Source organism: Amblyraja radiata, chromosome 22 (assembly GCF_010909765.2).
Source record: "Amblyraja radiata isolate CabotCenter1 chromosome 22, sAmbRad1.1.pri, whole genome shotgun sequence".
In the NCBI taxonomy this organism is placed as follows: Eukaryota; Metazoa; Chordata; class Chondrichthyes; order Rajiformes; family Rajidae; genus Amblyraja; species Amblyraja radiata.
This window is the reverse complement of record NC_045977.1, coordinates 25,409,234-25,437,146: the sequence shown is the minus strand read 5'-3', so window position 1 is coordinate 25,437,146 and position 27,913 is coordinate 25,409,234. Positions and strand designations below refer to the sequence as shown.

The window sequence follows — 27,913 nt, the reverse complement described above, 5'->3', positions numbered from 1 at the left end:
TGCTTTCACCTGCTTTCACCTGCTTTCACCTGCTTTCACCTGCTTTCACCTGCTTTCACCTGCTTTCACCTGCTTTCACCTGCTTTCACCTGCTTTCACCTGCTTTCACCTGCTGCCCCACCCACCAACTAACAAAATCTTGGGGATGTTGGGGAAACTCATGCATTCACGTAGAAAATGTGCAAACTCCACTTGGGTGACATCAGGAGATGTGATTGAACGCAGCAACACATTTATTTATTTATTTATTTAAAGTTTGTCTGGCCCCACTTTTCTGGCTTGTCTTAAACTTCAACCTACTGCTTCAAATAGTCAACAATTCAGTATGTATTTTATATTCTCTAAATATTAGCAGGGCTCAAGCTTAACCTTTTTTTCTCTGTTCAGTTCAGGTGGTCATTTAAGACGGCTTGCATGACGCGTGCCATAATGTGCTCGGACAAAGTGCGTAGTTACCGGTCAAAATTATGCTCAATGAAGCATTCACATATTTCTGCTTCAAATAAAGTCACCAACTAAGCATTCTCCAATCAAGACATGATATATACCACAATGACACGCAGCAAAATTATAATACGGTATCTCAACTCTTTTTACACGTTGCAATGAATGCAATTTCTATTAGTTCTTTCCACTTCCAAACAAAAATGTGGTTGGATTATTCAGCGTATGATCAACCTCGGTGAGACCAAGCGAGGTTTGACAATCAGTTCGCACAACACCTCCACTCAGTTCGCAATAACATGGCCAGAGTGAGGCCCACCACAAATTGGAGGAACAGCACCTCATATTTTGTTTGGGTAGTTTACACCCCAGCAGTATGAACATTGGGATCGGGTACTAAATTACAAGGCAGAAATGTTTTGATTGCCAGCATTTTAAATACAATTTTGGTTCTATTAATTCAACACATTTCCCGTGAATACCATTTTAGATTAGTACTTTACATACCTCCTTTTAAAGAGCACACTAATCCTTCGTGTAGGAAGGGACTGCAGATGCTTATTTGCACCGAAGATACACAAAATGCTGGAGTAACTAGCGGGTCAGGCAGCAACGGACTGGAGAAAAGGAATAGGTGACATTTCAGGTTGAGAACCTTCTTCAGACCTGCTAATCCTTTGATGTTTTGCATCTAATGTTGATTGTAGCCAGCAAGAATTTTTTTTTACAGGTACAAATCTCTTTTTTCTATGAACAAACTTCCTTTTGGTCAAACAAATTTCAAAGTTTAATTGAACAGTGCAGACTAGTTCTTTGACTTCAGTCACACACATCACTACCAACTTGTTTTGGACCACCCATATTGAAGCAATGGCCAAGAAATCACACCAGCACCTCTACTTCCTTAGAAGGCTGAGGAAGTTCGGCCTGTCCCCAACAACTCACACCAACTTCTACAGATGCACCGTAGAAAGCATTTTATTGGGATGCATTACAACATGGTTAGGGAACAGCTCCAGTCTTGCAACAGACTGCAAGAAATTGCAGAGAATTGTAGACACCCTCTCTTCCATTGACCTCATTTACACTTCAATCTGCTTCGGCAAGGCCGCCCGTATATTCAAGGAATAGTCTCATCCTGAACACTCCCTCTTCTCTTCCCCCCCCCCCCCCCTCCCATCAGGCAATAGATACAGAAGTATGAAAAAACATACCTCTGACTATCTTTAATTGGACTTTACTGGACTTTATCTTGCACTAAATGTTATTCCGTTATCCTGTATTTGTATAATGTGGATGGCTCGATTGTAATCACATATAGTCTTTCCGCTGACTGGTTCGCATGGAACAAAAGCTTTTCACAGTACCTAAATTAAATCATTGGCTGGTCTGTCAGTTTCATTTTATTTCCCTTTGCATCCATTTTAATTTGCCATTTTGCAAGTAAGCTTCAACGATGTGGCCTGCTTTCATTGGGCCCTACAGGATAGACTGTAATACTGGCATTTTATTCCAGATCTTGTGCAGTAGAGAGGCTATGAAAGAAAAACATCTATTTAAAATAACATTCCTCATTATGTATGGTGGAGTGATGGAAGTTAAGGCAGCATGAGCCATAACATTGAAGTGGATGAAGATGTACGATTGACCACTTCCTGTGACATTTTACCTTACCCTTTCATTTTGTGACTGGATCACTAGAACTATAAATCCTTACTAGGTAACTTTGCAATAATATCCTGCTGCATCTAAATAGCTAGTAATGTCATATATTTGCTCTTAGAATTTACTCATGGCTAGTTGCTTGTAATTGCCAATTAAGTGTTAAGTCCATTCAAGTAAGGCATCATCTGTGGGGAGAGAGAGGAACAGCATTTTGTATTATGGGTTAATGAACTGCCAAAAGTGTCTGATGAAAGAACATTGACCTGAAATACAACAGTACAGCACCCTTCTGCCCATAATATTTCTCTCTGCAGAGATTCTGCTGCTCAGTATTTCCAGCACTTTGCTTTTATTTTAGATTTCCATAAATGATTATCAAAAATATTCTGTTCTTTATCTTTTGTAAAACTAGCCGTATTCTCCAATTCTGCCACTAGAGGCTCTCGATGAACTACGCAGATTGGAATGAAGACGTTTGAAAAGAACACCACGATGTGCCTGCATGTTACAAGGAGTTTTTAGTGCGATCTTAGCTAAGGTTCAACACTGACTTTCAATTCCTGTTGCTGGATTGTCAATTAAAAACAAATGGCATTCCAAATTCTGTTCCTCCTGCCTTGTTCAATGTAAATTTTAAATCCTCAGCCAGACTTTGGATGCAACTTTTAGCCTATGTATCCCATAATTTATATTGCAATCATGAATAGTTTGGGATTTTATACCACAATTGCACTTTTTGCTTTGCTGTTTTGCCTTGCAGCTTTGAAATGCAGATCGTTGTTTTGTATATTGCTCAATTCTTTCATTGTTATGAGGGTTTCGAGGATGAGATGGGTATAAAAGTCTATGCCAATTGATAAAATAAAAGGCAAGTCTTCATTACAAATAAATACATTCTTGCTGATTGTAATTATAACTCGAGTTCCCTGACTTAGTGCTAATTTTTTTTTTGTGGCAGTCATAACTACACTTTGAGATCAGATTAGTATTATTGTCGTGTACACCATTGTGTTATGGATATCATGTTGTCGGGAAGCTCACATGAGTAAATGGTATACATACAATTATGATAAATACTACATTAATACAACAGACACGAGACTGCAAATGCTGGAATATTAAGTAAAAACAAAGTCCTGGAGAAATTCGGACAGCGTTTGTGGAGGGAATGGACAGTTGACGTTTTAGGACCCTTCATATTGATGGAGTAGATGTGAGAAAGCAGTCAAAATTGCAGAATGGTGCAGTATTGCAGTGTAAAACCTGGGTAGTGCAGAAGAATATTAAATTACAAATGGAATAACTGAATGAGTTAAAGTTAAGAATAAGAGTAGGTGGCAGCAACTCTTCGTTCACTCGTGTGTCAGACGACGTTCTGCCACATCTGTGCCTCTGCGGAGATTGTCCGCAGTGCATGCCTCTCCACCGCAAGGCAGGAGGTGGGCCATTGTCTGTACCTCTCCACAGTTGCACTTGTCAGAGTTCGAGAGGTTCCTCTTCTTCAGGTTGAGTCTGCAACATCCCACTCCAGCGCGGAGGCAGTTTAGAGCTTTCCAGGTAGTATAAGACAGGTGGTGTCCTGCTGCCATTGTTGTTTGGTTTTGGTGCCTGGTACGGTTGGCTCTAGTTCCATGAAGCTGTTCCGACTCTTCAGGCGTTTCTTGGCATGTTGGTGATTGTGCAAGGGGTGGCGGGGGTCTGTGTCTGCATTGAAACGTTCTACTGCAGTTGCTCGATCACGTCTTTGAGATGCTTCGTCGATGCCTGCCAGCTCGTACAGATGTTCAACCTTTGTCGGCATCAGGCATCCTGTGGTTTTCCTGCAGGCAGTGTTCAATGCAGAGTCCACATTGCGTGCATGTTTAGAGCGGCTCCAGACGGGGCTTGTATATTCTGCCACTGAGAAACAGAGTGCCAGGGCTGCAGTGCGGATTGTTGTTGGGTCACTTCCAAATGAGCTGTTTGCCAATTTTTCGATGACATTGTTCCGGGTGTTGACCTGTGCCTTGGTTTTCTCAACATCTTGGCGATATGATAACGTGCGATCGAGGACCACACCTAAGTACTTTGGAGCTTTGCCGTGTTCCACAGGACATCATTCCATCACACTTGCAGTTGAAAGCTGCGCTTTCCACCTCCGGACCCAACTCTGGTAATGGGGTGTGAAAGGTTCATACGTGATAGGTGATATCCTGGGGGAAGAAACTGTATTTAAATCTGCATGTCTTGACCAGGTGGCAGGGATCCTCGACAATTCCTATCAAGGATGGTAATTTCCTTCCATCCAGTCCATCTTCACTGTGTGTTGCAGTAGCTTTCCTGATACCACACAAAGTAAAGATGGACTGGATGGAAGGGGTTGACAAGTCTAAGATGGATTGGACTGTGTTCACCACTCTCTGCAGGTTCAGGCAGTGAAGGGTAGAGCATTGCCATACAAGACTGAGATACATCCCATCACAATAGTTTCTACATCATATGTGGTGAAGCTCGAGAGAATCTTTGTGGACATGTTGAATCTTCTTTGGTGTCGAACAAAGTAAATAGGCTGATGTGGTTTCTTGATCATTCCATCATTAGGAAGGGATCAGGTTAGGTATAGGTGAATTAAGTTTGGGCTGACCTGGCTCAACCCAGCTGAAGTCTAAAACATACGGTTGGTGTCTGGTTGAGTAAGAACATTAAAAAAAAATTGAAATAGCAGTAGGTTTAAGTTTGCAGATGGCCCGAAGATTGGTGTTGTTGCAGACAATGAAGATTATTGAAGGCGACAGCAGGATGTAGATTGATGAATAGTGTTGTAGGTGGAATTTAATCCTAACAAGTACGAGGTAGAAGTGAATTGGGGTTAAGGCGCACAATAAATGGTAGGACACTAAGGAATGTTGATAAAGAGCGATTTCTTGGGTTTCAAGTCCATAAATTAGGTCTGCAACTGCCTGGGTGGTATGTACACGGCGGTCATGATGATGGAGATGAATTCCCCTGGGAGGTAGAAGGGGCGGCACTTCACCATGAGGTGCTCCAGGTATGGAAAGCAATAGTTGGACAGGACTGTGGCATCTGAGCACCACAAAGTGTTTACCATGAGGCAGATGCCATCACCTTTTGTTCTGTCCATGCAATCGATGGAGAAACCTTCGGGCTGGATTGCTGAGGGTGATCCCGTGTCTATGTGAAACAGAACACCTAGCATTCCTTCATTTCCCTTTGATAAAGCAGCCTTGCCTTTAAGTCTTTCACTTATTTTCCAGTAGAATGGTAGGGAGGGAGGGTCATCATCCCCTGTGCTTCTGTCTTTCTTGCATGCCTGCCAATTGGCTACATTTCCGGACACATTGGAGGCCTCCCCAGTGTTTCTTGACACTACTCGCTGTACCTGTGGTCCTCTGCAAAGTTGGGGAATCCCCTACAATCAGAAATTCCCTTACCGTCAGCAACTCCATAGCCGTCAGGAGATCGTAATTGCGCTAATCCATTTAAATGGGCCGGCAGCTTGTCAGTTACAGCTCTGATTAGTGCTGTATTTATCCAAATAAGTTCAGAGCTGCTATATTTAATTCTTTGCTGTTGTGCTGCTTGCAAAATGTCACCACAGGAAAATGCCATGTTCCCTGCAGAAAGGTGCCATGGCAGGTTCTCATGCAGTGTTCTGACGTGACAGTTCCTTTCCTTCCAAAAATTTGCTTGACTTACTGAGTTCCTCCAGCAGATTGTTGTGTGAATGGTCAAAATCCTTTCCCCATGGTAGGGATATCAAAACAAGAGCCCATGGATTTAAGAGAGAAAGTTGATTTAAAGGTAGACAAAAATGCTGGAGAAACTCAGCGGGTGCAGCAGCATCTATGGAGCGAAGGAAATAGGCAAAGTTTTGGGCCGAAACCCTTCTTCAGACTGATGGAGGGTGGGGGGGTGGGGGAGAAGAAAGGAAAAAGGAAAAAGGAAGAGGAGGAGCCCGAGGGTTGAGGGAAAGCTGAGAAGGGGAGGAGACAGCAAGGGCTACCGGAAATGGGAGAATTCAATGTTTATGTCACTAGGGTGCAGACTGCCCAAGCGGAATATGAGGTGCTCTTCCCCCAATTTCCGGTGGTTCTCACTCTGGCCATGGAGGAGGCCCAGGACAGAGAGGTCGGATTCGGAATGGGAGGGGGAGTTCAAGTGCTGAGCCACCGGGAGGTCAGGTTGGTTAATGCGGACTGAGCGGAGGTGTTCGGCGAAACGATTGCCAAGCCTACGCTTGGTCTCACCGATGTAGATCAGCTGACATCTAGAGTAGCGGATGCCACAGATGAGGTTGGAGGAGATGCAGGTGAACCTCTGTCGCACCTGGAACGACTGCTTGGGTCCTTGATCATATTTTCGCCACCTCCAACGTGACCCCACCACTCGTCACATGTTCCTGACCCAAAACATCACCTATCTGTGTTCTCCAGAGATGCCTGGCCTGCTGAGTTACTCTAGCACTTTGTGTTTTGTGCATTAACCAGCATCTGCAGTTCTTTGTTTTAACCTAATTTTAACGTGATTCCAAATTGTGTAAAATCTGACGTGTAAGGGTTTATGGAACTAAGCCCAGCGAGTGTCTGCAATGAATACTTAAGTGCACGTTTCATTGAAGTCACTGCTGCAGCCTTTTGCCCTTCACGTTCACTCCAGATCCCAATGGAAATAACCACTTTATGCACTGTTTCCCTAAATTGTAACCTTCGCCTCCATTAAATTACCTTTTAAATGCACATCACAGTCCAAACATTTATCGCACCAGCAAGGGCCTTCATGTCGTTCGATAGCGTTGTTGTTAAAAATAATGTTGTACCATGTTGAGTAGAGAGCAACATATCCTCTCTTTTTGAATCTCTGTAGCATTGTAAAGGAAGATTGCTTTCTTAAAGTGGCCTGGTTCCATTAACCTAGATGCGTTTTTTCCTCATTTACAATTGTATACTTTTATGTTGCCTTTGCACCATGTACTCTATTTAAATCTATAACTATCCTCCTTGCTGTTTACCACACTTTCAAGGCGTGGTCTCTGAATGCCCCAAAATTGTTTTATGATCAAGAAAATCATATTGAACCTAGGGGAAATCACAACATGCCTCGCAGTCTGAAAATTATCGATTCACGACAAATCAATTTGTTTTAAGCTAATTTTTATTCAACACTGCTGCCACCTTTTCTTTAAATTTTAAACTGTTTTGCATTGTAACTCCATTGTGCATACATATCACATAAAGGGTGGTGGGTGTATGGAAAGCTGCTGGAGGAGGTAGTTGAGGTAGGTACTATCACAACGTTTAAGAAACATTTAGACAGATGCATGGTTAGGACAGGTTTAGAGGGATATGGGTTCAACGCGGGCAGGTGGGGCTAGTGTAGATGGGACATATTGGTTGGTGTGGGCAAGTTGGGCTGAAGGACCTGTTTCCACATTCACTGCATGACTATCATGGAACAAAACTTTTTATGTTGGGTACCACATTATTATCAAATTCAAGATCCATTTTACCTACTTTTAAAGATGGATGTGCAGTTAAATATTTCTGGTACATCAGTTCCACTGCGGAAATAGATTGTGCAATCTAAGTTCTCGGTTTACCACAATATGTAAATTTACACATTAATTTTGGCATTAGATATGTTTTCTTAGTCCTGCATTTAATTGTCTCCAATAGCTGCTCAGTTATGCTGAATCTACTTTTTTACCTGTCAGTTAATTCTGGTCCAGTTTACTTTCATCCTGCTGAAATTAGCTAGTTTCTAAATGATTTTATCTTCAGTTTCTTCCTTTGTCCAATTTTCTTTTTCATTATTTCCCAAGTTCATAGTTCCTTCGTTCAAATTACTTTTTGTTTGGTTTATCTAGAAACAGCTAGACCGGCTATTTTTTGTGTCTCCTCATTAAATAAAGTATTCAGGACTGATTGCAAGGACCACTGACCATTTTGTCTACAAATGTTTGTCTAGTTAACTCGTGGTGAACCCATGATGTCCCTATTTTTGTGATAGTTTCTGTACATTTTATACATCTTCCGATTGGCCCATGAGCAAACTGATGCTGTTCAGGAACATCATTTCAATCATTTGAACCATCTGAACTCTTCAAAAGCAGCACTGCAATTGTCACTCCAATTCCCCAAGGTGTTCATTTGCCCATGCTTTAATAGCCTACCAGCTGTGTGTTCTTTTGCTTTAATGATTGGGAACATGGGCAAAACAAGTTCTGATTTTGCTAAAGAGAACCAGATCATATGTGGCTCCAGTTTTTAATTTTGTGTACAGATAATGCTGCAATTCACGTCTGTGTCTTGTCTTCATTTGCTATTTTAACTACGCTTTATGGATTGTGATTTGCCATTTGAGGATGTTTCTCCCACTCCCCAATTTCATACTTGTTTACCCTTTCCATAGCCATACTTGTCTTGATTTCTCCAGTGGTCAATTTATTATATTGGCATGGACTTTTGTTTTGCCTAATCAACTTTATTTTCTTATGGATTGTTGCTGGCTTGCTGTAAATCGTAAACTGTTAATTACCTTAAACTTATCGTTACCCATTATAATTGAGGTAAATGCCAAACTGAAACTATGCAATGACCCCATATTTTTTAAATCACCTATCATTAGTAATCTGTTATTTTTGCCATTACCTCTTTTGTTTTGTTGATACCTTCTAATGGCTTGTCTATTTGCACATTTGGCTAGCTCTGGTTACCTAATGCAAACTTGGCAGGGTCTGACGCTATTGGGTTTATTTATTGAAAGATTATGTCATTACAAGAATTAGATTGGGTCTATAAGCAACTGCATCTAGTTTGTGGATCTGGAGACCTGACAAATTGGAACATAAGAAATAGAAGCAGGAAGTATGTCATTTGGCTTTTCGTGCCTGTGTTGCTGTGGCTGATAATTTATTTTAATTCCCAGTACCACTCTCCAACACTGAACCACTTAAATTCCGGGCATTCTTCCTTTTCCTCACATCTCCTGTCGGGTAGAAGATACAAAAGCTTGAAATCACATACTGTCGATTCAAGAACAGCTTCTTCCCAACTGATATCGGACCACTGACTGGTCCTCGCATACCTAAGGTGCACTCCTGATCTCCCAACCTATCTCGTTGTGACTATTGCTCTTTTCTTTCTGTACTTTCACTCTAGCTGTAATATTACCTTCTGAACTCTGGTATTTTTCTCTTTGCACATACCCGTTGTACCTTGTGTGCCTCGATTGTACTCATGGTATGATTTGACTGGGTATCACACAAACCATAAAAATAAACCAATATCAATTGCTGTGATATTTTCGCTCTGTAGAAATCTTCAAAGGATAAATGTCAATATATAGTTGCCCAATGGACCATTCTTCCTAATTGCTTCTTGTGTTAACTTTCACTGACTAGCATCGAAGGACACCAAGGACCCTCTGAAAATTTAAGTTCTTATTTAAATTCTAAGCCTTTTTAATTTTTATTGTATACTAGACCAAGTGCAGACCCGTTGGGTCTGTTTCCCCAACGGCGTTTTGCAGGGGGGGGGGGGGGAGGGGGGGCTGCGGCATCAAACTCATATTAACCAACCCCCAAACACACAGGTGGGTGGAGGGAGGGGGGATGTGAAGAGGGGAGGGAGGGGAGAGGAGGTGGAGGAAATGGGACAGATTTGGGAGGGAAAGGAGAGCGGGGTAGGGGGTGAGAGAGGGGGATGGGGAGATAGATGTGGTGGAGGGGGAGGATGGGGAGGTAGGGAAGGAGGGAGGGAGGGGGAGAGGGGTGGGGGAGAGAGGGGAAAGAGTGGAGAGGGAGGTGGAGAGGGGTAGGGGGAGTGATGGAAGAGGGACAGAGGGGTAGGAGGAAGGGGGTGGCGTAGAGAGGGAAGGGGGGTGGGGGAGAGAGGGATGGGTGGGAGAGGGGTTTCGGAGAGGGAAACATAGAACCATTGAAATTAAGTGCAGGAGTAGGCCATTCGGCCCCTCGAGCCTGCACCACCATTCAATATGATCGTGGCTGATCATCCAACTCAGTATCCTGTACCTGCCTTCTCTCCATACCCCCTGATCCCTTTAGCCACAAGGACCACATCTAACTCCCTCTTAAATACAGCCAATGAACAGGCCTCAACTACCTTCTGTGCCAGTGAATTCCAGAGATTCACCACTCTCTGTGTTAAAAATGTTTTTCTCATCTCGGTCCTAAAAGATTTACCCCTTATCCTTAAACTGTGACCCCTTGTTCTGGACTTCCCCAACATCTGGAACAATCTTCCTGCATCTAGCCTGTCCAACCCCTTAAGAATTTTGTAAGTTTCTATAAGATACCCCCTCAATCTTTTAAATTCTAGCATGTACAAGCCGAGTCTATCCAGTCTTTCGTCATATGAAAGTCCTGACATCCCAGGAATCAGTCTGGTGAACCTTCTCTGTACTCCCTCTATGGCAACGATGTATTTGAACATTGGGCATTGTGACATCACACGATGGAACGTTCACCAGGGGCTGGGGCTGGTGCTGCTTCTATGGGTGAGAAGCCAGTTTAGTTGTGAAATATTGGGGGGGGGGGGGGTGGGTTAGGATTTGATTAAAAACGTGCACTTAAACACGACGACCAATGGCAAACCCGTTGGGTCTGATCCCCCAACGCAGCCGTTCCCTACCCGTAGCCCCCACTGGGGGGGGGGTGGGGGGCGGGCGCCTCACACACACTAACCACCCCCACACACAGAGTTGGAAAAGTGCATAAAGACCGTTCCCTACTTGTAGCCCCCAGGGGAGATTTGGTCGTCGAAGTCGGGTCCCTGCCGTCTTAAAATATCGTATCTTGAAGTCGTCGAAGTCGGGTCCGTCTCGGCAACGCGTGGGGGGGGTGGTGGGGGGGTTAGCGGTGCAGCATCACACACACGAAGCTTCGACACACACAGAGCCTTAAAAGTGTAAATGCCCGACCTCTTTTCCGTTTTTCTCTAATTTAATTAAGATGTGCAGGTGGTGTTCTTATCGAGGTTCAGGGGTGAATGACGTAAATATTTTCACACAATATGGGAACATCTCATGTTGTCTTGAAGGCTCCTCGGCCCACATCTGACTCTCTGTACTGTCACTATGGCAACGATGTCTATGAGCACTGGGCATTGTGACATCACACGATGGAACGTTCACCATTGGCTGGGGCTCCTGCATAGGCATATGTAAATGAATCCATTCCGATTGGACATATGTGAAGATTGGGCATTGTGACATCACACGATGGAACGCTCAGCAGGGGCTGGTGCTGGTGAAGGTTCTGTGGGTGTGAAGCCAGTTTAGTTTTGAAATATTGGGGGGGGGGGGGGTTAGGATTTGATTAAAAACGTACACTTAAACACGTCGAAATGTAATGAGGAACGGATACTTAGAAAGAAAAGAGAAATCTCTACCAAAATGGAAAAGATGTCGGCGATTCAGCGTTCCCCCTTATCCTTAAACTTTGACCCCTTGTTCTGGTCTTCCCCAACATCCGGAACAATCTTCCTGCATCTAGCCTGTCCAACCCCTTAAGAATTTTAAACGTCTCTATAAGATACCCCCTCAATCTTCTAAAATCTAGCGATTACAAGGCGAGTCTATCCAGTCTTTCTTCATATGAAAGTTCTGACATAACAGGAATCAGCCTGGTGAACCTTCTCTGTACTCCCTCTCTATGGCAACGATGTCTTTGAACATTGGGCATTGTGACATCACACGATGGAACGTTCACCATTGGCTGGGGCTCCTGCATAGGCATATGTAAATGAATCCATTCCGATTGGACATATGTGAAGATTGGGCATTGTGACATCACACGATGGAACGCTCAGCAGGGGCTGGTGCTGGTGAAGGTTCTGTGGGTGTGAAGCCAGTTTAGTTTTGAAATATTGGGGGGGGGGGGGGGGTTAGGATTTGATTAAAAACGTACACTTAAACACGTCGAAATGTAATGAGGAACGGATACTTAGAAAGAAAAGAGAAATCTCTACCAAAATGGAAAAGATGTCGGCGATTCAGCATTCCCCCTTATCCTTAAACTTTGACCCCTTGTTCTGGTCTTCCCCAACATCCGGAACAATCTTCCTGCATCTAGCCTGTCCAACCCCTTAAGAATTTTAAACGTCTCTATAAGATACCCCCTCAATCTTCTAAAATCTAGCGATTACAAGGCGAGTCTATCCAGTCTTTCTTCATTTGAAAGTTCTGACATTCCAGGAATCAGCCTGGTGAACCTTCTCTGTACTCCCTCTCTATGGCAACGATGTCTTTGAGCATTGGGCATTGTGACATCACACGATGGAACGTTCACCATTGGCTTGGGCTCCTGCATAGGCATATGTAAATGGATCCATTCCGATTGGACATATGTGAAGATTGGGCATTGTGACATCACACGATGGAACGTTCAGCAGGGGCTGGGGCTGGTGAAGGTTCTGTGGGTGTGAAGCCAGTTTAGTTTTGAAATATTGGGGGGGGGGGGGGAAGGATTTGATTAAAAACGTGTACTTAAACACGACGGAATGTAATGAGGAGCGGATACTTAGAAAGAAAAGTGAAATCTCTACCGAAATGGAAAAGATGTCGGCGATTCTGCGTCCAGTTTCGGAGTTGCAGGGAATCAATGGAAGAAATGTGGCAGCCGGACGGAGTTCCGTTTCGGAATCTTGGGCGAGAGTTTTATATATTAATAGATAAAAGTGGCCAAATTCACATTTTTTTCACGTGGCTGTCATCTGCCAGTCATTTAGCCTGCTGGGTCTTCTGGAAGTCACTCTGTATACTCCCCACAATTCAAAATGACACTAACTTTGTATCATTAGCAAACTTAAATTTCCCGGTCCAATTTATTTGCACAGAGTAAACATCTTTTTTGTTTAGTTTTGTTTGTTGTCACGTGGACGGAGGTACAGTGAAAAGCTTTTGTTGCATGCTAACTAGTCAGCGGAAAAACAATACATGATTACAATCGATCCATTCACAGTGTACAGACACATGATAATGTAGGAATAATGCCCTAACATTAGTGCCCTCCTGTGGTCCACAATAGCAAAACCTCCTTTCTGGATTTGTTTATTCCTGCTGCTTTCTGATGGCAATCGCCAATCCACGGCAGAATATCACCCTAATTCAATGTGATCTAATTTTGACAAATCTGATTAGTTGGGTTTGGGCATTTAAATGTGGGTTATCTGCTCATTTCTTGTCAGAGCAGATCTCTACACTTGGGTTGTATCATGTTAATTAATTGTTAAGTGTTCACAAGTTGTAATGGAATGATTTTGCATTTCACTGCACCTGAGATCTATTTGTCACCATCTTTCCTGCTGGAGTATCAAATTCTACCTATTTTTCACTGTTAATTGAGTTTTCAATTTGGAGTCTTTAGAACATTTCAAATTGACTTTTGTCATTGGGCTTTGCTAGATTCAGCTGGGCATTTCATGTTGTGAGATGACATTACAGCTCAAGCCATTCCCATTCTTGTCCAATGTTCAGAATGGCAAAGTGAGAATAGAGAAAAATCTAGATGTTTGGGATAATTCTGGTACAGGTCTAATCTTGATTTTAAAAGTTCAGAGAAGCTCTAACGATCCTAGTCTGTAGCTCTCAAATTACACATTGAATAAATCTACTGACCTTACTACGGCTTTTCGAACAATGTGTGTCTGTCATATACATTGTAAAAAATATAAATAAATATCATGCCTAAACAACAAATTGTTGTGGGACTGAATCTTATTTTTACTCTTTTTACCATAACAGTACAGCAGCAAAAGAAGTGCTCACTAAGTATTTTGACTTGAAGAGTCAGCATTTGCATTGTAAATAATCCATTAAGTTTGCAATCAATACTCATCAACTAGAGATGTACAATCTGCTGTAAAACTGATGGGCAAATAGGTTTTTGGCATGGCAGTCAAGTCAATGCTGTGCACTGCTGCAGTATTGGTTATGTTGTTTTCCACATTACTGCAGTGCCTGGTGCATTGCAGCGAATAGAACGACACTGGAATAGCTCAGTACACTTATGAAGCAGTTGTCTCATTTGTGTTTAGTATTATGGTTGGGTTTTTGGTACAAACAAATGATAAGAATGTCTTTTGCACACTGAAACAAAATAAGTATTTAAAACTGCAGACCCCAAATTTCTATAATATCACAAAAGATTTAAATACAGCTTTAAAAAAAAAAGACATAGTTGCTTTGATATTAAGTATGAATTTCTGTATCGGTACTCCTATTGATTTTTCTAACAGTGCTTGTATAAGATCTTTTAGAGCTTTAATTTCTAAAGTTCTCTTCATTTATAGGTATCGCATTTTTTTCTGGATTTTACAAAGCGTGTTTACTGCAAATGAAGCATTTAAAAAAACATATTTCCTCGTATAATGTAGGAAATGTAACTACTGATTTATAAATTTGCACCACTTTTGAGCTAGTAAATCGAGGCTGAAACATAGAAGCACATTGTAAAAACATCTACAGTTAGGAAAAAAGGAAAGGGTTAGGCAGGATAATTTAAAATGGACAATAACAAAATAGTCTGTTGATTCAAGGATCTAGTGCAAATGTGGAAGTGGAATATTGTCAAACAAATACTTTGGACAAGAATAGTGTCTTAAGATATGGTCATGGAAATAGTGGATACTCTATTTATCATATGAAATTCTATAGATTCTGGCACGTTTCATGCACATGGAGAGTCTCAAATGTGAACCCACAAAACAAGGAAAGCAAGAGAAAGCGGGAACTACTCGCTTGTCTTGGTGAGAACACAGCTGGAAAACTGCATACGACTTTGTTATCCTTAGGAATGATGCAACTGCTACAGAGGGAGTGAAATGAAAATACTCTACATTTGCTTGAAGAACCGTCACTTGAGGACAGATTGAGAAGTAGAGGCCATTTATTTTGCAGAAGAAAGATGCGTGTCAAGGTCTTAGAGAGCAATTTAGTATACATGGTGAAGGATGATTCCAGGCTAAGTCATCCAGAGCTAGAGTTCGGAATATCAAAATAAGATAATTTGGGACAGTGATAACACATTTCTTTTGGAGGTTCATCACTGCTTGTATTCAAAGTAGACTCTACCCCAGTTTAATTTTCTGGATATTAAAGGGCTATAGAGATAAGGCATAAGGAGTTAGATGTGGCCCTCGTGGCTAAAGGGATCAGGGGGTATGGAGAGAAGGCGGGTACGGGATAATGAGTTGGATGATCAGCCATGATCATATTGAATGGCGGTGCAGGCTCGAAGGGCCGAATGGCCTACTCCTGCACCTATTTTCTATGAATCTATGAATAAAATTGAGTTGTTGGGGAAGATCAGTTGTATTCAATGGAAGCAAATTTGAAAGTCTGTATTATGCATATTCCTGCTATTATTTTCTTGAAAATTCATAATTGTTTCAATACCTTGCACTCAACTGAGATTACTTACCTTGACTTTAATGTAGAATCATCAAGCTCCTTCCACAATACACATATTGTTTTTGCCGTGTGTAGGGAACCAATAATTTCTGGCTGATTTTCTTCACCTCTCTCCATTGCCATCACCAACCTATTGGTCTGAAAAAAAACGTTTATTGAAAACATTATCTACTACTACACTTGGCAGTCCTATGGACCTTTTTTCTTCTGTTGATTGGCCAACGGGCAGGAAGCAGGGATAAGGGGATTATTTTCAGCTTGACAACCTGGTGACCAGTGAGTTCAGTGCTGAGACATCAGCTGTTTATATTACTTCGTTAATGACTTGGAATTAGCCAGATTTTGTAAATTACCAAACAAAGTAGTGAGACAAAAATGCTGGAGAAACTCAGCGGATGAGGCAGCATATATGGAGCGAAGGAAATAGGCGACGTTTCGGGTCGAGACCCTTCAGACTGATGTGGGGGGGCAGGAAGAAGAAAGGAAGAGGCGGAGACAGTGGGCTGTGGGAGAGCTGGGAAGGGGAGGGGGAAAGAAGGAGAAAGCAGGGACTACCTAAAATTGGAGAAGTCAATCTTCATACTGCTGGGGTGTAAACTACCCAAGTGAAATATGAGGTGCTGTTCCTCCAATTTACGGTGGGCCTCACTCTGGCCATGGAGGAGGTCGAGGACAAAGGTCGGATTCGGAATGGGAGGGGGAGTTGAAGTGCTGAGCCACCGGGAATTCAGATTGGTTATTGAGAACCAAGCGGAGGTGTTAGGCGTAGCGATCGCCAAGCCTACGCTTGGTCTCACCGATGTAGAGCAGCTGACACCCAGAGCAGTGAATGCAATAGATGAGGTTGGAGGAGGTGCAGGTGAACCTCTGCCACACCTGGAAAGACTGCTTGGGTCCTTGGATGGAGTCGAGGGGGGAGGTAAAGAGAAGTGTAGCGTTTCCTGCGGTTGCAAGGGAAAGTGCCAGAAGAGGGGGTAGTTTGGGTGGGAAGGGACAAATTGACCAGGGAGTTACAGAGGGAGCCGTCTCTGCGGAAAGCCGAAAGGGGAGGAGATGGGAAGATGTGGCCAGTTGAGGGATCCCGTTGGAGGTGGCAATAATGTCGGAGGTTTATTTGTTGTACATGACGGCTGGTAGGGTGGAAGGTGAGGACAAGGAGGACTCTGCTCTTGTTACGACTGGGGGGGGGGGGGGGGGGGGGGGGGGGGAGTAAGAACAGAGTTACGATGTATAGAAGAGACCCTGGTGAGAGCCTCATCTATAGTAGAAGAGGGGAAGCCCCGTTCCCTAATGAATGAGGACATCTCCGATGCCCTGGTTTGGAACACCTCATCCTGGGTGCAGATGCGGCGTAGACGGATGAATTGGGAGTAGGGGATGGAGGCCTTACAGGAAATGGAGGAAAAGTAGCAAAAATCTGCATGAAGCTCCAAGAGCTTTGTGCACCGTGCTAGAAGTGCATTTGTTATTTAAATTTAATTAGTAATCTGAAACGCATCCTTGTGTGTACCTTTGAGTTTCTCCAATCATATATTAGCTTCTGAAAAATATTTAGAGTGAAAATTGCAATTTTTGTTTTACTTGCATTCACCCCAGAATATGAGGGAATGGCGATAGATAACCTGAATAAAATGAACCCATGTGTTTTTGATTGTTCCTACACTATTTCTTCTGACATTTGTTGTTTTTTCTTTAACAGGCAAAATCTTGCATTTGTCATATGTGTGGTGGTCACCTCAACCGGCTCCATTCCTGTCTATACTGTGTCTTCTTTGGCTGTTTCACCAAGAAACACATACACGAGCACGCAAAGTCTAAGCGCCACAACTTAGGTGAGCACATTGCAAACACTTTTTATTTGTTATTCATTGCTGATTTCGCTACAATATATCTAATTTGTCAATTTCCACATAATATGAATAGACATAATGTATGCAATTTTTTTTAATTTGCTTTACTTTAATATTAGTCATACTTATGTTTTTAATATAATCGTGTTTCTGTTCAAATGCTGGATTAAATTATTATTTAATTATATGAAGCAAATTACAGTAAAGGAAATTATTTGTTTTATCAGCAAGAAATGGTAAATGTCCAATTTGGATGAGAAAAATCTCAGTTTGACCTAGCTTACATGATAAGCGTATGAAAAGAACTGAATGCGAGAAGGGAACATTGAGTATTTTGTCTTTTATATTTTCGATTATTGTAGTTATTTACTGTCCTTCATGATAAATTGGGATGAAGTCTTTTGTATTAAAGCTTATTTATCTGCAAGAATGAAATAGACTATAAATGAGCGAGGTAGTATTGGATGGCCAGATGTTTGCATTAAAAAGTTTTCGGGAAGTTCTGTGGAATAAAATAAGACATGATATATGGTCACTATGTTGAGTATTGTTTTAACTTAATTTTCTATGCGAGCTGCGATGAATAGATAATGGAAAGCTCTGAATGCTTCAGGAATACTGATGACTTAGAAAATTATCTGTGTTTTAATTAATGGGTTTCGCTTCGACTTCCTTGTCCTCTCTTGTATTACTTTTCACAGCTTTAGCCCAATTTCATTTAGCGAGGTTGTTTTTCATGGCAAAGTTTTGTTTCAATAATTCTTGAGCAAAGGAAATTGCTGGATTATTATATTGTTCTTTTCTTATGACAAGCTTTTTCAACTTGACCTTCCTTCTTAAACATCTTGCTCTTAACCTTTTCCACATTGGGGAGCTGAGAATGGCCAACAATGATCAGGTAACCTTTTAGCGTGGATCTATTTCTAAATTTTCAACACGAGTTCCAGAAGTCTTTGTTCTTGCATCCTTATGCTATTTGCAGAATATATTTCCACTTATTCCCCATCAACTCACTATTTTATTGGAAAAACATTGAATCAGTAAAACTGGTCAAATGTGTGTTTTCTCTATACAAATCCAAAGTTAATCAACTCATCCTTTTCCAAATATTTAAGAGTGTAAGCTCTTCTACAATAAAAACAAGGCTCATTGGTCAGTAATTTCCTGATTTAGAAAGGAACAGGCTTAGGCGACAAGCACACTAACACGATCCTACACACGCAATGAACAATTTACAATTATACCAAGCCAATTAACCTACAAACCTGCATGTCTTTGTAGTGTGAGGAAACCGGAGATCCCAGGGAAAACCCATGCAAGTCACAGAGAGTACGTATAAACTCCATACAGACAAGCACCCGTAGTCGGGATCGATCCTGGGTCTCTGGCGCTGTAAGGCAGTAACTCTACCGGTGCGCCACAGCGCTGCCCAAAATACCATAAGCTCTCCTTGCTGCTCATATTATCAATATATTCCTTGTATATTACCCGTAATCTCATCCACCTTAATAGTGTATACCAATCTCTTATGTAGGAACTTCTGAAAGTCCAAAAGCACTACGTTCTTTACTTGTCCCATATCTATTTTATTAGTTGCTTTCTCAAAAGAATACACTAATAGATTTCTAGTTCCCTTTCATAAATTCATGCTGACTTTGTCCAATCCTGTTAATATTTTCCAAATGTTTAAGAAAGAACTGCACATGTTGGAAAAATCGAAGGTAGACAAAAATGCTGGAAGAACTCAGCGGGTGAGGCAGCATCTATGGAGAGAAGGAGTAGGCGACGTTTCGGGTTGAGACCCTTCTTCAGACCTTCAATGCTTTCCAAGTGTTCTGTTTTGTGTATTTTATAAAAGTCACCAGGAATTTTGTAATTCTCTGTTCTCTTTTCTTTTCATTGGGGAGAGGAAAATAGTGTGATTATATTTGCTGCATTCTAATTTATAAGAATGGAAACTAAAACAAATGAAAAAAGCTTAAGTGATGACCACCAACATACCTAGTTTTCCCAGGGCTACTTCCTTTGCTATCATGGTGTAAAATATCAGGACCTAGTGTTTTGCCAATCATTAACCCTGTTAATTTTTGCGATGTTCTTTATTTACTGATGCTAATTTTCCTCTGTTCCTTCCCCCCCCACCCCCCCCCGACCTTTTTTGGTTCATTTACATATTGAGAGTATTTTTGAGATCTTTTTGTAAACACCAATCAAAGTTTAATTTTCCTGCCATTTTTCTTCTCAGTTACACCCCACCTATGACCTAATTCCTGACTCTAGCAGACCAACATTTATTTTCACTAACCCTTTTCTCTTCAAATAGTTATAAAATTGTTTGGAAACTTTGTCTGTTTCCTTCAAACTTGCTCTTGGTTGTCATCTTCGCCCGCTTAACATTGGTATCCTCTAAATTCTAAATAACTCACTATTCCCTGCTCGCTGCTTGAAATTGGGCTCTTTCTTGAAGACCCAATCAGTTCCACTCTATTTCAGTGTAAAGATTGGGAGTAAGGGATGGCATCCTTGCAAATGTCATGGTGTCTCCCTCTCCAGAGGTGAAGCATGTTTCAGTGAAACAAAGAACACAATATGGGCCCGTTTTGCCAATCACGCACCCAGTCCGCAAAGGCCTACTGGATCTTCTGGTTGCTTTTCCCATATTGTACATTGGCCAGAGGTATGCTGAGGCGGGTAGGCCAAAATCTCAGCCACGCCTGGACCAAACTCAACCCATGCTAACGGCCCATGTTTCCATGCTGGTTGGTCCTCAAGGCTGTGCCAATAGCAGTACTAAACCAATGTCTGGCCTTGTCTTCACATTGATATCCCTCCAACCACCTTCCCTTTCTGCCTGCATTCCAAAATATTGAATATCCTGGATATTCTGTTTCCATCCTTGGTCACCCTGCAGCTATGTCTCTGGAAGAGCAACAGTATCATAACCGTTATCTATTTGTGCTGTGCTCATATCTCCTTTGCTGTGAATATTAAGCATTAAGGCACAAAATGTTTGACATTTCCAGCATTATTCAGCTTTTTGCTCCATGACCCAATTTTTCCCCTCTTTTGTTTTAATTGCTTTCTACTTTTTTTTACTTTGTTCCTGTCCTTTCCCATTTTCCTGCCTCCCTGCTCAAGTACTTCTTCTTCGCCACCACCCTAGTAGAAACCCCCCTACACAGAACAAACACACTCTGCCGGCACTACTGTACATTAAATCACTTTCTAGCTAATGTTCATTGGCTTTGTTGATTTTTTATTTCTATTTGGAGATTTTAATTTGAATCTCCTAATTTTTCAAATGCTGTTCAAATATTTGAACTAGATTTGCAGATTGAGGTTGAATTTCTTTTGCAAATATTTAAATTAAGTGTACGGTAGACATAAAATGCTGGGGTAACTCAGTGGGGCAGGCAGTTCTGAAGAACATGGAAGAAAATTAAGTGTTATGAAGTATGGATTATCTGTGTCCGTAAGGAATGTAAGAATCTAGAGTTCACATGGCCAGTTCAAATTCACTCGTCCATTGTACATCAGTAACATGCTTTCATACTTAAATTTTCTATCCCACATGAGAAAGTACCCTGATTTTATTGTAGCAACAAGGAACTGCAGATGCTGGTTTACAAAAAAAGACTTGAGGTGCTGGAGTAACTCAGTGGGTCAGGCAGCATCTTTGAAGAACATGGAAAGATGACGTTTCGGGTTGGAACCCTTCAGACATTGAGGGGAGGGTGGGGAAAAGAAAGCTAGAAAAGGGGAAGGGCAGGACAAAGTCTGGCAGGTATAGAGGTAAGGGGGATTTTGATGGTTGGATAAAGGCCAGATATGAAAAGACAGAAGGTGTGAGACAAAAGGATTGAGTTGTTGATTACATAGAAAAATAGAAAATACGTGCAGGAGTAGGCCATTCGGCCCTTCGAGCCTGCACCGCCATTCAATATGATCATGGCTGATCATCCAACTCAGTATCCTGTACCTGCCTTCTCTCCATACCCCCTGATCCCTCTAGCCACAAGGGCCACATCTACCTCCCTCTTAAATATAGCCAATGAACTGGCCTCAACTACCTTCTGTGGCAGAGAGTTCCAGAGATTCACCACTCTCTGCGTGAAAAATGTTCTTCTCATCTCGGTTCCAAAGGATTTCCCCTCTATTCTTAAGCTGTGACCCCTTGTCCTGGACTTCCGCAACATTGGGAACAATCTTCCTGCATCTAGCCTGTCCAATCCCTTAAGAATTTTGTAAGTTTCTATAAGATCCCCCCTCAATCTCCTAAATTCTAGGGAGTACAATCCGAGTCTATCCAGTCTTTCATCATAAGAAAGTCCTGACATCCCAGGAATCAGTCTGGTGAACCTTCTCTGCACTCCCTCTATGGCAATAATGTCCTTCCTCAGATTTGGAGACCAAAACTGTATGCAATACTCCAGGTGTGGTCTCACCAAGACCCTGCACAACTGCAGCAGAACCTCCCTGCTCCTATACTCAAATCCTTTTGCTATGAATGCTAACATACCATTCGCTTTCATTACTGCCTGCTGCACCTGCATGCCTACTTTCAATGACTGGTGTACCATGACACCCAGGTCTTGTTGCATCTCCCCTTTTCCTAATCGGCCACCATTTAAATAATAGTCAGCTTTCCTGTTTTTGCCACCAAAGTGGATAACCTCACATTTATCCACATTATACTGCATCTGCCATGCATTTGCCCACTCACCCAGCCTATCCAAGTCACCTTGCAGCCTCCTAGCATCCTCCTCACAGCTAACACTGCCCCCCAGCTTCGTGTCATCCGCTAACTTGGAGATGTTGCATTCAATTCCCTCGTCCAAATCATTACTATATATTGTAAATAGCTGGGGTCCCAGCACTGAGCCTTGCGGTACCCCACTAGTCACTGCCAGCCATTCTGAAAAGGACCCTACTCCTACTCTTTGCTTCCTGTTTGCCAGCCAGTTCTCTATCCACATCAATACTGAAACCCCAATACCGTTCAGTATTGATGTGGATTTCCATCACCTCCAACATGATTGTGAAGCTAGAGGAAAGAATTTAGGTTTGGAGGTGTGCGCTTTCACACTTCTATACCTCTTGCTTGATGGACGAGTGACTGGAGTGAGACTCGTCCTTGATTATGCTGCTGGCCTTGCCGAGACAGTGTGTAGTGTAAATGGAATCAATGGAAGGGAGGTTCTCTGCAATTCTCTGCAATTTCTTGTGGTTTTGGATGGAGCTGTTCTCATCCCATGCTGTGACGCATCCCGATAAAATGCTTTCTATGGCACATCTGTAGGTTGGTGAGAATTGTTAGGAACATGCTGAACTTCTTAAGACTTAAAAGGAAATAGAGGCTTTGGTGTGATTTCTTGGTCATTGCTTTGATGTGGGTGGTCCAAGACATGTTGCGGGTGATATTTATTCCTAGGAATTTGAACCTTTCAACCATCTCCACTTTGGTGTCATCAATGCATACTGCAATATATGTATACCGTTTTGCTTTCTGAAGTCGATCACTATGTCTTGCTGACATAGATAGAAATTTTGTTGTCGACATCAGGTCACAAGGTTCTTAATCTCCTTCCTGTACTCCGTCTCTTCAATATTTGATATCTAAAATTAGAGAATTCAATGCTCAATTTGGGTGTAAGCTACCTAAGTAGATTGAGGTTCTGTTCCAACCCCCAAACGGAACAAAGATGGAATTCCCCTGATCCTTATCTTTCCTTCCACCCAACTCTGCCTCCAACATTTCCATCACCTCCAACATGATCCCACCATCAGTCACATCTTCCCATCCCCACTCCTATTTGCCTTCCACAGCTCTTTGGTTCACTCGTCCTTTTCCAGCAAACCACCCCCTCTCCAGATACTTCCTTCGCAAGCACCGGAGATGTAACGCCTGTCTCCCCTCGAACCTCCTCCCTCTCCTCCTGCCGCAGTTGTCCTTAGAAGTGAGACAGAGGACTGCATGCGCCTCCTGTAACTGCATCTACTGCATGTGGCTTCCTATACATCGGCGAGACCAAACATAGACTTGGTGCCCATTTCGCCAAACGTGCTCAGTCCGCAAAGGCCTATTGGATATCCCAGGTGCTAGCCAATATCCTGGGAAACTGCTTTTCCCATTTTGATCTTTCTTTTCTGGGCCTTCTCCATTGCCAGAGTAAGACCACAAGCAAACTGGAGGACCAATAACCCAACAGTATGTACATTAAATACTCAATTTCTAAGTAACTAACCCCACCGCCCACTTTCTCTACCACAATCAGTCTGAAGAAGGATCCTGACCTGAAATGTCACGTATCTATTTTCTCCTGGGAAGTTGCCTGGCCTACTGAGTGAATCCAGCATTTTGTATCTATATTTGTCCTATCCTGTCTTGTAGCTTTCATCCTCCCCCCCCCCCCCCCCCCCCCCTCACAATCAGTATGAAGAAAGGTCCCGACCAGAAACATAACCTACCATTTTCGAAAGATGCTGCCTGACCTGCTGAGTTATACTTTGTGTCTTTCTCTGGTTTTTATTAACCATCATGATTTATTTTCCTTCCATTCTTCCACCCATTTAATTATAACGGCTTGAGTACATGGTCATTTGCACGTTCTATTGTTTCTGCACATGCTGGCTTTAAAGATACCCGATAGAATGGATGTTATCCTTGGTTTTTAATTTTTAGTAAACGTGTGGATGGATGTTTTTGAATGAGAAAATTAGAAAATATAGAGAAATTCTTAGATTTTACAGGGCCAATACATGTAATAAGATCTGCATGTAATAAGATTTGGTATCATCTGGTATGTGTAAAACCACAATTCAGTGTTGTTAAAGCTAATAATATTTTTTTTATGTTACTGTGAAGAAATGCTGTTACTATGGTAATATGTGGAAATAATTTCCTGGGAAAAAGTTGAAGCATTTTGTAATGTAAGGGTTAAAGATGGCTTGAGGCAAAGTAATCAAATCCAAGGGCAGAATGTGTTGCCTTTGTTGTACTTCCAAGAATTGGTTATATATCAGTACGATCTTTTATATTGGACCCGATTGCAAGTCACCCTGTTTCCATTGGGGAGAGGGAAACTCAATGCGACTTTGGCAATACAGCAGATTAAAAATCTGCATACATTAAATTAAATTAAATACATAGAAGCAAACCCTGCTTCACAGTTGTTTGGGTTACAGAGATTCTTCTCTACAGAATTCTCAAATTAATCTCTCAGAATCTGGACAGAATAAAATTCAATCTTTTTTTTTAAAGGCTAATTTTTTTTTAGAACTTGAACTCCTTGACACAGTTTTGAGTTGCGATACAGGCTGTTTTCTAGAAACACAACCCCATTTGCCTAGAGAGGCAATCTCATTTCTCCCATTGTGTTCCATCTGTTTTCTCCCAAACTTGTAACCTCTGCCACCAAGAAAGGCAAGGGCTTTAGCACCTGGCCACACCATCACTTACATTTTCCATGCCAGCTTACCCATTGTCCTGCCTTTCCTTCATTTCTGGATATAAATCCTGTCAATCTCTTACTCTGCAGCACTGTTGGAGTATCTTCAATTCTTTGCGGTCTTGAATGGAGCTGTTGCCAAACCAGGCTGTGATGCATTCAGATAAATTGCTTTTGCCACGAATCTGTAGAAGTTGGTGAGGGTTGTTGGGGACATGCCAAATTTCCTGAGTTTCTAAGGACGTAGAGGCATTGGTGCGCTTTCTTGGCCATAGCTTCGATGCGGCTGGTCCAAGAAAAATTGCTGGTGATATTTATTCCAATGAACGTTCTACTTTGGCACCATCAATGTATATTGGGGTGTTTGTACTGCTTTGTTTCTTGTAGTCAATCACAATCTCCTTTGTCTTGCCAACATTGAGGGAGAAGCTGTTGTATTGGCGCCAATTTACAAGGTTCTCAATCTTCTTTCTGTACTCCATCTCTTCATTACTTAATATATGGCCCACTACGGTAGTGTCGTCTGTGAATTTGTAAATTGAGTTGAACTGGCATTTGGCTGCATAGTGTATATATAGGGATGTTCCAACATTTTGAGATGTTAAAAATCAAACCTGCAATTTATCCCATCAGATAAAGCATAAAGAGAACTTCAATTTGATACCTAATTAACTTTCACATCTTCAGTATTAAAAAAAGTTATGGTCATTTTCATACTCGGAAATTAGCATCTTGTACCCTATTGCTTTTCCATTAACTTAACACAAAAGCTGTGATCGAGGACAGTCAATTGACATAAAAGCCCATAACTTTCTTAAAAATTAAGAGAACTGAATGAAAATTACAGTTATTATAGATTGAAGCATTCTGAAACAAATATGATACATCTTACTTGGATGACCTGATATTAAAGTATATAATTAGTTAATTAAATAATGAAGTAGCTAATTACAAAATTAACCGTTGTGATGGAAATAGTAATAAACACCCAGACTGCCTCAAATTCAAAAATGGGAATGTCTCAAGATCAGAACTTTAATATTATTGTAACATTAAAACAAATAGTAAATACCCAACAAAAAATTCATATTCATCAGTGTCATCAAATCAATTAAATTAATCTAAATTCAATTACTAGATCTAAACATCTATCCCATTCTTAAGAAAAGGCAAAAAATAAATGTTCAAATAGCTAAAGTATCTAAATAACAAACTGATCCCATTCACACAAGAATTCACAATATAACATGAATTTTAAATCTCACTTTGTCATGAATTTCTATGCCAAATCAAAGGAATTGGATGTTTAATTCCCATAAATATACTCTGTTGGTTTATAACACTGCAGCAGGCAAGGGCCGTTTTACTGTGTACTGTGGAAGTTTTTAGTCAGATATTTAGTACGAAAATATTGATCATGGATACACAATAACACAAAATATAGATAATTTAGATGTTCTTATGACATGATTGTGCAAAAAATAATGAATTTGATTATCTTGAGAGTGGATGTTTGTGGATTATGATACAGAGATCGGATTGTGGCCGCCGCCATGATTTTGCTCACACTCACAGCTGGCAGGCAAGACACGGCCGATATCGGGGCCTAAATAACATATTTCACATCATTAGATTGAAATGAAATAACACCAAAAACTAGATAAGATATTAAATAAACGTCCTACAGTACATACCTTTTGGTTTGTCCTGAACTTGTGATCTGTGATTTTGAAGGCGTTGAAGTTATCCCGATTTTCATCCAACGATTCAATAGTTCAGCACCATTTAAAAAAATTTAAAAATCGCGGACGGGATGACAGAACAAAATTTCCTCATAAGCTTGTCTTACAAGGAAATCCCTCCCTAACAACCAATAAAAACCTGCATTTTACTAGCCCCCCACAGCCTCTCGAGTCGCACGCACAGGCTGTGAGCACATCAAGAGCGCCACTGATGGCAGGAATTTGTAACAACGCTAGTATATAGGAGTGTATAGAAGGGGACAGAGAACACATCCCTGTGGGGCATCTGTGTTGGGTATTAACATAGAGGATGATTTATCACCCATCCTCACTGATTGGGGTCTGTCGTTGAGGAAGCCGAGGATCCAGCGACAGACGTGAGTGCTGTCTCCAAGTTCCCAAAACATCCCCTATCTCCAAGTTCTCTGTAAATGCAGCCTGACCCACTGAGTTACTCCAGCACTTTGTATCTTTCTTTTTTAGGGCTGTATAGTTTGGTTCAAGAACCTGATAGTTATTGGAAAGTAGTTGTACCTGAAGTTAGTGTTGTGGGTCTTCTCCCTGTGCAATGTAATTGCCATATCAGGCCATGATATAATAAGTCGGAAAACCTTCTATAGTACATATGTAATCTCGAGACATGTTAATTACCTTGGTGTCATGGTGCTATTTATTTGAAGCGATTTAGAAACTTAATTTTCAAGGAATGAAAGAAATATGCATCAGTAATACTTGGAAAAAGTGATTCACATTTTCCATACATGTAATTTTCTTTCACACCCTGTACTTGATTACAGTTAGGAATTTTTTGTCAAAAGGTGGTTATTGCTGACTCCTTAATGTTTATTTATTGTTTTCTTCTCTCCTTTAGCCATAGACCTCTTGTATGGGGGTATATATTGTTTTATGTGTCAAGATTATATATATGACAAAGACATGGAACAAATTGCCAAAGAAGAACAAAGGAAAGCATGGAAGTTACAAGGTATGTGGCACAATTTTTAAAAACATTTTGGTTCCTTTTGGGATTTGGCCTTAAGGATGCTTTGAGGAAATGTAACAAATATAGTCGGGAAGGTCTAATACACTGTGTAGAGCTATCCAATACAATAAACTATCCAATATTTGATTGTTATGAATCATTGAGGGCAAAGGCATTTCGTGAGACATTAGTTATGAAATTTGGATAAGCTATTGTTTATGCGGGTGGAAAACAAGACTGGTAAGAGTCCTGCTGCAATAGTGTCTGGAGATGACAGAGGATGAAGATAACCTGAGGTAGAAAGATACCAAGCTTAGTTGGGTTGAAGAGGAATGATCTTTATAGATGGTGTAG

The 27,913-nt window shown here is 41.4% G+C and overlaps 1 protein-coding gene across 2 annotated transcripts in view; it reads left to right on the top strand.

The window, feature by feature from the left end:
- Positions 1 to 27,913, top strand: part of usp22 (ubiquitin specific peptidase 22) — a 103,545-nt gene that overhangs the window by 29,985 nt on the left and 45,647 nt on the right. For both annotated transcript variants that reach the window (XM_033040775.1, XM_033040774.1), the window contains exons 2-3: positions 17,237 to 17,369; positions 27,449 to 27,562. In XM_033040775.1, the coding sequence (XP_032896666.1) occupies positions 17,237 to 17,369; positions 27,449 to 27,562 (247 nt within the window). The remainder of the gene's footprint in view (positions 1 to 17,236; positions 17,370 to 27,448; positions 27,563 to 27,913) is intronic.